The sequence below is a fragment of the Amphiprion ocellaris genome, chromosome 18, assembly GCF_022539595.1.
Source record: "Amphiprion ocellaris isolate individual 3 ecotype Okinawa chromosome 18, ASM2253959v1, whole genome shotgun sequence".
Taxonomy (NCBI): Eukaryota; Metazoa; Chordata; class Actinopteri; family Pomacentridae; genus Amphiprion; species Amphiprion ocellaris.
In genome coordinates this window covers 7331932-7341700 of record NC_072783.1, presented here as the reverse complement: position 1 = coordinate 7341700, position 9769 = coordinate 7331932, and the positions used below count along the sequence as shown (strand labels likewise).

At 36.6% G+C, this 9769-nt stretch overlaps 1 protein-coding gene across 2 annotated transcripts; it reads right to left on the bottom strand.

Annotated features, from left to right (window-relative positions):
- On the bottom strand, positions 1 to 9058 carry si:ch73-256g18.2 (small integral membrane protein 36). Of its 2 annotated transcripts, none has more exons than XR_008599579.1 (2): positions 8476 to 9058; positions 1 to 2886 (listed from the first exon to the last, which is right to left on the bottom strand). XR_008599579.1 is itself a non-coding variant. In XM_035948544.2 (2 exons), exon 1 carries the CDS (start codon positions 8887 to 8889, stop codon positions 8569 to 8571), a length of 321 nt encoding a protein of 106 aa, XP_035804437.1. In that variant the 5' UTR covers positions 8890 to 9048; the 3' UTR covers positions 1 to 2886; positions 8520 to 8568. The 2 variants fall into 2 exon arrangements, 1 of the variants encoding a protein (XP_035804437.1); XM_035948544.2 differs by having other exon boundaries at positions 8520 to 9048.
- Positions 9059 to 9769: the final 711 nt, after the last annotated feature.

Below are 9769 nucleotides of genomic sequence, written 5' to 3'. Positions count from 1 at the left end.
TTTCAATTTAACTCGTTTATTCATAGATTATTACATTTTGTTACACCAGATAAAACCTCCGAGCACATTTTAAAATCCTCTTAGAACAGAAAACAAACATCCGGATCTTGTTTTTATTAGGATCTGATGAAACCAGATAAAATGTTGAACAAAACTGGTTAAAATTAATCATAATGTTTGTTTAAATTACTGGAAACAAGAAAAAAAGAACCAGATGATCAATAAATGAAGCAGGAACTTTACAGAACTGAAAAAAACAGCAAATATTTCTGTGTTTGACGACCAAATTTAAGAAAAAAAATTTAGTTTTATCATTAAACCGTTTATTTCTGTGTGTATTTAATGTCCTTTAGTTCATATTTAATGAGATTAAACCTCATTTTGCTGTTTAGAACTGTTTTTGGTGATTTATAAAAATCCTTTTTGGTCATATATATAACATGTTTGGTCTTTATGTTGTTCTTTTTGCTTTTGGTTGCATTTTCTTGTTTTGGTCATTTAGTCTCTGTTTTTTGTCTATTTTGCTCTCACTTTTGTCATTTTTGTGTCTTTGTTGGTCAGATTTGTCATATTTATTCTCTTTTTTTTCTACTTTTTGGGCACATTTTTCTTGTTTTTGGATTTTTTAAAATCGTTTTGGTCATATTTGATATGTTTGGTTTTTGTTGTTCTTTTTGCTTTTGGTCACATTTTCTTGTGTTGTGGTCATTTAGTCTCTTTTCTGTCATATTTGTCTCTTTTTTTGTTCGTTTTTGTCTCTTTTTGGTCATTTTTGTGTCTTTGTTGGCCGATTTGTCATATTTATTTTCTTTGTTTCTACTTTTTGGGCATTTTTTTTTCCTGTTTTTGGACTTTTTCGTGTCAGATTGAAGTTTTGAGCAGATCTGTGAGCATGCAGCGTTTTATCGTTTTATTCAGGTTTGGATATTTTCCACTCCAGTGGCTTGTACATCCAACAAACTGTCCAGTTTTATTTCAGATTTCATTTACAACCTGATTATAGAACATTTAATGACTAAAAACACAGAAAAATGTACAATTTCTGCACAGATATCCAGTATAAACCTTCAACTAGAACGTGATTTAATAAAATATGAGCAAAATAAAACTAAAATTTTTTCATCTGGATTCATCCAAAGTTCACATTTCTGCTCTAGAAAATCTATAGAACAGCAGAAATTTACAGGGATGATAGAAAATTTTCATATTTAAACATGAAACACCAGAAAAAAGCGAAGTCTTACTTCAAATATTCAGCCATGGAAGTTTCACCTGCAGTGTTTTCGCTCGATATGAAGTTTATTAATGCATATTTTGCAGGTGTTTCTGGTATTTTTTTCATTTTCCTGCTTTTTGGGAGATTATTTAAGCTTTCCAGTTGAGTTTCTGTCTATAAATGTCTGACTTATAGCACTGTTTATCCTTAAACATGGAGAAAATGTTGATTTTTATCTAGTTTTTGAAGAATTTTGAAGCTGAAGTTCATATTTGTGTTCTGGAAATGGATGCAAAATGTCACATATTTAATAAGATAATACAGAATGTGCTTATTTAGACATAAAACAGTGAATAAATGTCTGATTGTGAGAATCAACACCAAAATGGGCCAGACTTTCTGAACTTTTTGCAGATTTTCTGTGTTTTGTCATTTTTAAAGCGTCTTTAATGACCTGAAGTCATCAGATAAAGACTGGAGCTGATATTTGGTGTTAAACATCCACAGTTTCCCCTCAGAGTCTTTATTAAAGTCTTTATTTGGTTTCTGCCGGTTCGTGGCTTCGTCTCTCTGAGCCTTGTGTATCTTCGGCTGAACGTTGCCTGATGTTGTGTAACTCGGCCTGCGGACAAAAAAACATCCCAGAGGATAACGGACTCATAATACCAGCTCCTAATTCTGCAGCTCATAATCCACAGACATGAAACATCAGAGATGGACGGAGCTGCTCAGCTGCTGCTGGTTTACGTAAGAGGATTTACCCCAAAGATCATCCGTCACAGCAGCCAATCAGCAGCCAGAACGGCGTGACGGTGGGGGGGGGGTCTGATCGGGGGGGGGGGGGGTCTGATGGGGGGGCCGTGGTGTCGTTGGTCCACCAGGATTTGTTGGTTTGAAACCAGTTTGACTTTTTTAAAAAATCTGTTTCCTGTTTTGGACGTTTAAACTCCAACAATCACAAAAATCCTTTAATTCATGTTATCACACCTGGAAACAGCTGTTTACCTGCTGGAACCACAAAACTACTGATCAGAACACAAGATGAGGCCACATCAGTCCAGTTCCAGTCCTTTAAACTGGTTCCCAGTATGTTCAATTCCCTTTTCACTGGTTCCCAGTGTGCTTCAACCTCTTCAGACGGGTTCCCAGTATGTTTCAGCCTCTGTAAACTGGTTCCCAGTATGTTTCAGCCTCTTTAAGCTGGTTCCCACTATGTTTCAGCCTCTGTAAACTGGTTTCCAGTATCTTTAAACTAGTTCCCAGTATGTTTCAACCTCTTTAAACTGGTTCCCAGTATGTTTCAACCTCTTTAAACTGGTTCCCAGTGTGTTTCAGTTGATTTAAACTGGTTCCCAGGATGTTTCAGCTTCTTTAGACTGGTTTCCAGTTAGTTTCAGCCTCTGTAAACTGGTCCCCAGAGTGTCCTCTCCAGTTAAACTTGAATGTAACAGTGATGTAATCTGCTGTTTCTGCTGGTCCTGATGGGTCAACATGTCCAGTGTCTCCAGTGTCTCCAGTGTTTCCAGTGTCTCCAGTGTCTCCAGTGTTGGATGTTTCTGGTCCTCAGCTGTCTTCAGTGGGACGTTGTTTCCGTTGTTTCTGTTGTTTCTGTCGGAAGCCTCAGGCAGGACTTTAAGGGGATTCTGAGGTTTGCGGGTGAGATAGAAACTCTGGAAAATATGAAAAAAAAACTGTCAAAACCTGAGAATCATTTCTCAAAGATGTCAAAAAACTGAATATGAACATATAATAATGATAAAAACCTGGAGTTCATTGGACAAAACTGTCAAAAACTTGGACATTATCATGTAAAACTGTCAAAAATCAAGATAGTACCACATAAGTGTCAGGAACCTGGATTTTTATGCACAAAATTGTTTAAAAAATCTTTATAAAATGAAAACGAGTCAAAAACCTGGATATTTCTTTACAGTCTAAAGTCTAAAAAATGTAGATATTAATGCACAAAATCGATAAAAACGTTGGATATTGACACACAAAAGTGTCAAAAATGTGGATATTAATGAACAAAACTGTCAAAAGCCAAGAAAGTACCACATTAATGTGTCAAAAACCTGAATATTTACTAAAAACTTGGACATTAACGTACCCCACTGTCAAAATCCTGGAAATGAACACATAAAAGTCTAAAATATGTCGATATTAATGCACAGAAGTGTCAAAAACCAAGCTAATAATGCTGAAAAATGGAAAAAATATGGATTCTAACACACAGAAGTGTTAAACGTTTCCATATGGAAGCAGATAAACAATAAAAACCTGCATATTGATGCACAAAACTGGTTAAAACCAAGAAAGCTCTGCATAAATGTGTCAAAAACCAGGATATTTCATCACAAAAGTCTAAAAAATGTATATGTCAATGCACAAAAGTGTCAAAAAATGGATATTAATGCAGAAAATTGTCAAAAACCAGGATATTAACACATGGAAGTGTTAAACATCTGGATATTAATGAACAAAACTGTCAAAAATCAAGAAAGAACCACATAAATGTGTCAAAATCCTGGATATTACCATACAAACTGATTTTAGAAATGGACATTAATGCAGAGAAAACCAATAAAAACCTGAATATTTACGCTAAAAACACCCGATATGGTGTAAAACCCGAAACAAACCGGGCATTGAAATGGTCGTATAAACGTTTTTCCAGCAGATGATTGGACGACGTTTCCGGAGAAGAACTCAGTCGGAGGATTTTCCTCCAAACAAGCAGCAGCTGAGTTTAACAGAAACATCTGCTGCTGCCACATCTGGACGTCACACTTTCATTCATTATTCCTCCAGTCAGCTTTATTCTGACCCAGGATTTACTGCTGCTTCCTGATGCTGCTGAAGAGATTCACTCTGAGCAAAAACCTGGAGAGAAATACACAAAGACTGGAGACAAACATCTACTGCTACTGCTGTTTAATGTCAATCTGCATAGAAATAGACGGTAAATACAAATGCACAAAAATATAAAAAATAAAAACACAAAAACTATATAAAACATCTAGGGCTGCTGTTTAACCTCATTTTGCAAAAAACATCTGGATATAAATGCACAATAATTACTTTTAAAAATCATCTTCTGCTCTTTCCTTTATAACCAACACGAGTAAAATTCAGAGTTTTCAGGTTTCCACAGAGCAGATGAAAAAAAAATTACCAGAGACCAAAACAAGTAAAAAGACGACCAAAAATGACCAAAGAGGGACAAAGAAAACATAAAAAAGAAGAAAATTAGCATAAAAAAGACAATGAAGTACTGAAAAAAGACGATTATACGACAAAAACAAATAAAAAGATGAACAAGGTCAAGTCAAAAAAATGCTAAAAAACAAAGAGAAAAACACAAGAAAGAGGTGAAATATTACCAAGACAAGTAAAAAAAAATAACAAGACAAAAAAATTAAACAAAAAGAAACTAAATTTGAAGTATAAAGAAGTATAAAGACGACCAAAAATGACCAGAGGGACAAAGAGCATAAAAAAAGAGGCAAATTAGAATAAAAAAGACAAAGAAATCCTGAAAAGGGACCATAATATGACCAAAACAAGTAAAACGATGACCAACAGACAAAAAAGAGGCAAAATATCGCTGAAACAAGTAAAGGGATAACAAAAGATGCAAAGTTGGCAAAAAGAGGCAAAAAGAAAATCAATCTGACAAAATGTGACCAAAAAAAGACAAAATACGACCAAAAATGACAAAAAAGACCAAAAAACATTAAAAAGGAGCAAATTAGGATAAAAAAGACAAAGAAGCCCCCAAGAAAGGACCATAATATGACCAAAACAAGTATAAAGATGACCAATCAAGTCAAAGAAAAAAAAACAACAAAAAACAGACAAAAACACAAAAAAAGAGACAAAATATTACCAAGACAAGTAAAAGGATAACAAAAGACAAAAAAAAAATACCAAAAGGAAGCAAAAAAACCCTGAATCTGACAAAACATGACCAAAAATGACAAAATGATTGAAGGGAGAAAATATATATAAAAAAGAGGCAAATTAGGATTGAAAAAGACAAAGAAGTCCCAATAAATACGAACAAAACCAGTAAAAAATATGTCCAAAACAAAGAAGATAACAAAAGACAAAAAGAGACAAAATACGACCAAAACAATGATCAAAAATGCCAAAAAATGACCAAAGAAGAAACAAAAAAACATTAGAAAAATTAGGATAAAAAAGAAGTCCCATAAAAAGGACCATAATATGATCAAAACAACTAAAAAGATGATCAAGTAAGTAAAAAAAACAAAAAAAATCAAAAAAGACAAATACCCCAGAGACAAACACAAAAAGAGATGAAATATAACCCAAAAGAAGCAATATATTACAAAGACAAGTAAAAACATGACAAAAGGCAAAAAAAAAAAACCCAAAAGAGGCAAAAAAAAAAACTTGATCAGGCACAATGTGACCAAAAATGACAAAACAAATGACCAAAGGACAAAAAATGTATATAAAAAAGAGGCAAATTAGGACAAAGAAGACTAAAAAGTCCCAAAAAAGACCACAATGTGACCAAAACCAGTAAAAAGATGACAAAAAAGACAAAAAAGTACCAAAAAAGGAGGCAATTTATTATCAAAACAAGTGAAAAGTTTGCAATAAAAAGATGAAAAATGACCAAAAAGAGACAAAATATGATCTAAACCAATAAAAGGACGACCAAAAAAAAAGACAAACATGGCGGTCTAAAGGTGTTTAACAAGTTCTTCTTGTTTAGTTTATAATAAAATTCTGTAGATTCTGGCTGGTTTGTGTTTTATTGTTGTATTGTCTGATTATTGGACTATATTTGACACATTTAGACAATAAAAGGACAAACTGTTGACAGAACGTCTGGTTGGAGTTAATCTGGAGTTTAATGGAGTCAGACATTGTTCTGCTTTAATCTCTAATCTGAACACATTTATTTATTTATGTTTAACGTTCAGACGACATTAAAGTTTCAGTTTTATTCTGTTTCCATCAGCAGCTCTGGAACTAATTAATTCTCTGTTAATCTGATTAAACTCAATCAGATCCACTTTGATCCACGTCTGGAATCAGAAAAAAATGATTCTGTGCATTTAGTGGATTAGAGAGGAGCCGTGACACGACAGCTGCACGTCACGGATGTTCATGTATGTATTTCTGAACGTACACACTGAACATCTGCACATTTTCACAGCAACATCAACTCTTTGTAAACCAGTTTTTTTCTTCATATGTGAGAAACAGACTTCAGGCCTCAGAAATAAAGTGAGAATTCAGTTTAGCTCATTTATACCTTCAGTTTGGTCGTTTTTAGGACCCTAATCGATCTAAAAACGCCACTAATGGCATCTGGACGATAAAAACATACATTTTAACCTTCTATAAACTTACGTTTGAAGCGATCGGTTTGCTCAGTATTTGGAAACAGCCACAGTTTGAGTCTCTATAATGTGACATAAACCAGAGAAAGCTGAGTCTTTGGGCTGCTTTTATTGCAACTGTTAGATATTGTGTTCTTTGTGGTCCTGATTTTTAGCTTTGTTTGATCACCTTCAGCAGGTTTTTGTACAAAAAAAGGCAACAAAGAAAATCAATCTGGTAAAACGTGACCAAAAAGAGACAAAATGTGACCAAAATGTTTCATATAGTTGTAGTTTGGTTAGCGGCCGTCATCTGACAATTAGTTTGACTGATTTTACCGTTTTCTGACATTTTATAGACAAAACAACGAAGGTCAGATTGGAGCTAAGAACACTTTAGTGGTTGGAAACATTTGTTGGTATTTTGGTGTTCAATTCATTGTTGAGTCGGTGGTAAAGTAAAATCTGTTTTCTATGTCGGCAAACTGAACAGAGCTGCAGCAACCAACTGCTTAACTGATTAGTTGACAACTATTAATCTCCAATTATTCTGGTGATCAGTTTATCGATTTGAGAACTTTTTTAAAGATTTCAGCGTCGTAAACGTGAATATTTTCTGTCCTCTGTGACGGTGAACTGAATATCTTTGGCTTGTGGACAAATAACAGTTCCAATCCAGTATAAAACCAGGTCAGAATCAGTCCAGATCCAGTCTAAAACCAGGTCAAAACCAGTTCAGAATCAGTCAAAATTCTGTTTAAACTTAGTTCTGAAACCAGTCTAAAACCAGCTCAAAAACCGCACTTAGTCAAGTCTAAAACTAGTTCAAAGTGAGCTACAGAGCCAATCTGAACCCATTCCTTAACCATATCAAAACACAGCTCCAGCACCAGTCCAAATCCAGTCTAAAACCAGTTCCAAAACCAGTTCCAAACCAAATTCTAAATGAGCTACAAGGACAGTTCAAAACCAGCCTGAAATCAGCTTCAAAACTGGTCTAAATCAAGCCCAAAACCAGTTCAAAACAAACTACAAAGCCAGTTCAGAATCAGTCCAAATCCAGTCCAAATCCAACCTAAAACCAGTTCAAAGTCGGTTCAGAATCAGTGCAAATCCAATCTAAGATCAGTTCCAAAACTGATTCAAAGCCAGTTCAGTATCAGGCTAAACCAGTGCCAGAACCAGTTCAAAATGTGCTACAGAGCCAGTCTAAAACCAGTCTAAAAACCAGCTCAAAAAACTGTTTTAATCAAGTCTAAAACCAGTTTAGAACCAGTTCCAGCACCAGTCCAGATCCAGTCTAAAGCCAGGTCACAACCAAGTTCTAAATGAACTACAAGGCCACTTCAAAACCAGTTCAGAATCAGTCCAGATCCAGTCCAAATCCAGTCTAAATCCAGTCTAAAACCAGTGCCAAAACCAAGTTCTTAATGAACTACAAAACCAGTCTAAAAACATTTTTAACCCAGTACAAAATCAATCTAAAAACTGGTCTAAAACCAGCTTCAAAACCAGTTCAAAACAAACAATAAAGCCAGTTCATATTCAGTCCAAATCCAGTCTAAACCAGTTCAAAACCAGTTCAAAATCAGTTCCAAAACCAGTCAGAAACCAGTCTATATCCAGCTCCGAAAAAAGTCCAAAACCAGCGTTTTGGACAATAAAAGTTAGTAAATGAAACTGTGTGCTGTAGCTCCTCTTTTTATTTTCACCATTTTTCACCATTTTCTGACCTTGTAGAGACCAAACAGCTGATCAGACAGAAGATGATCAGAATAATTCACATCTGCAGGAATCCAACGTCACATATTTTAGCTTCAGACTCTTGATTTCTCTCTGATTTAAGACCTAATCAGAGATCTTGATGTTTAATAGATAAAACATTTCTGATATTTATACCATTTCTCAGCTTATTACTGATCAGACGGTGGAGTTGAACCGACCTCCAGCAGACCTCCATGGACCTCCATGGCCCTCCATGTAGGTGGACCTTCAGACCAGGGTGCTCCTCTTCTCGCGCTCCCCTCGGTCCCGGCTCAGGTCGGGCGTGGGCAGCTCGTGTCCGGCCGTGTTGTTGGGCTCGTAGCGGGACGAGGCCGGGGAGTTCTGCATGACCACCAGGCGGATGGGCGACTGGCTGGGCGGCGGCGGGGCCGTGTCGGGGGCGTACTCCTTGGTGGGGTCTTTGCCTCGGCAGTCGTACAGGATGCAGGAGATGAGGAAGACGAGGAGCAGGATGACGTAGCTGGCCACCAGGATGATGAGGTTCAGGGTGACCGGGTCGATCTCCAGGTAGAACTCCATGAACCCCATGGTGCCGCCTTCATTCCTCGACCCACAGCGGCAGGAAACGGCTGCAGAGCGAAGCGTCCGTCCGTCAGTCCGGCGGTGGGGTGGAGGACTGAGGATCAGCTGGAGCGGCGACAGCAGGAGATTAATCCTGGATGCTCCTCCAGCAGAACGGCCAATGATTAAAGCTGCTCAGTTTTAATAACTTAAGCCTCCATTTTGATTTTGCCAACTACAGCAGCAGCGGCGGCTCTAAAATGGAGGCGACTCACCTGTCAGGCTGCCACGAGGTGGCGGATTTACAGTCATGTAACGTGTATTATTATTATGTCACCATGGAGATTATTGAGAAATTAAATTACTCTAAAAGCTAACGGGAACATGTCATCTCCAGAGTGCTGCCGCTTGTCCTTTTGTTGCCCTGAGCTCCGTCTGACAGGATCAACGGGTTCTTTAATCTGTGGAGCCACAGCAGAACCATATCATCAATCAATTAATGAACTCATTTGGTCCTCATCACAGAACATCTGGTTCCTTCACAGCTGGAAGGTTTGGTTCTCAAAATGTTCTGGAGATGTTTTCAGAGGGACTTTTTGTCTTTTTTTAATCACCAGAATGACGTTCTATGTTCTTCAAACATTTTCTGAATGGTGCTGTTTTCATGGAACATTATGAGAATGTGTTCGTCAACATCATGTTTTAATTAAACGTTCTGTCTTCGTCTAGATTCTGTTTAATCTCAGTGGAACCTTAATTCAAATGAGAAGTATCCTTCAAATGTTCTAAAATGTTCTGCAAAGTCCTGGAGATGTTTTCAGAGGGACTTTTTGTCTTTTTTTAAAATTACCAGAATGATGTTCTTACAGAAACGATAAACTTCTCCAAAGATTATCTAAAAATGTTC

Excerpts from the sequence above, each read along its gene's own strand:
- si:ch73-256g18.2 (XM_035948544.2), bottom strand. The coding sequence starts at position 8,889 with ATGGGGTTCATGGAGTTCTACCTGGAGATCGACCCGGTCACCCTGAAC.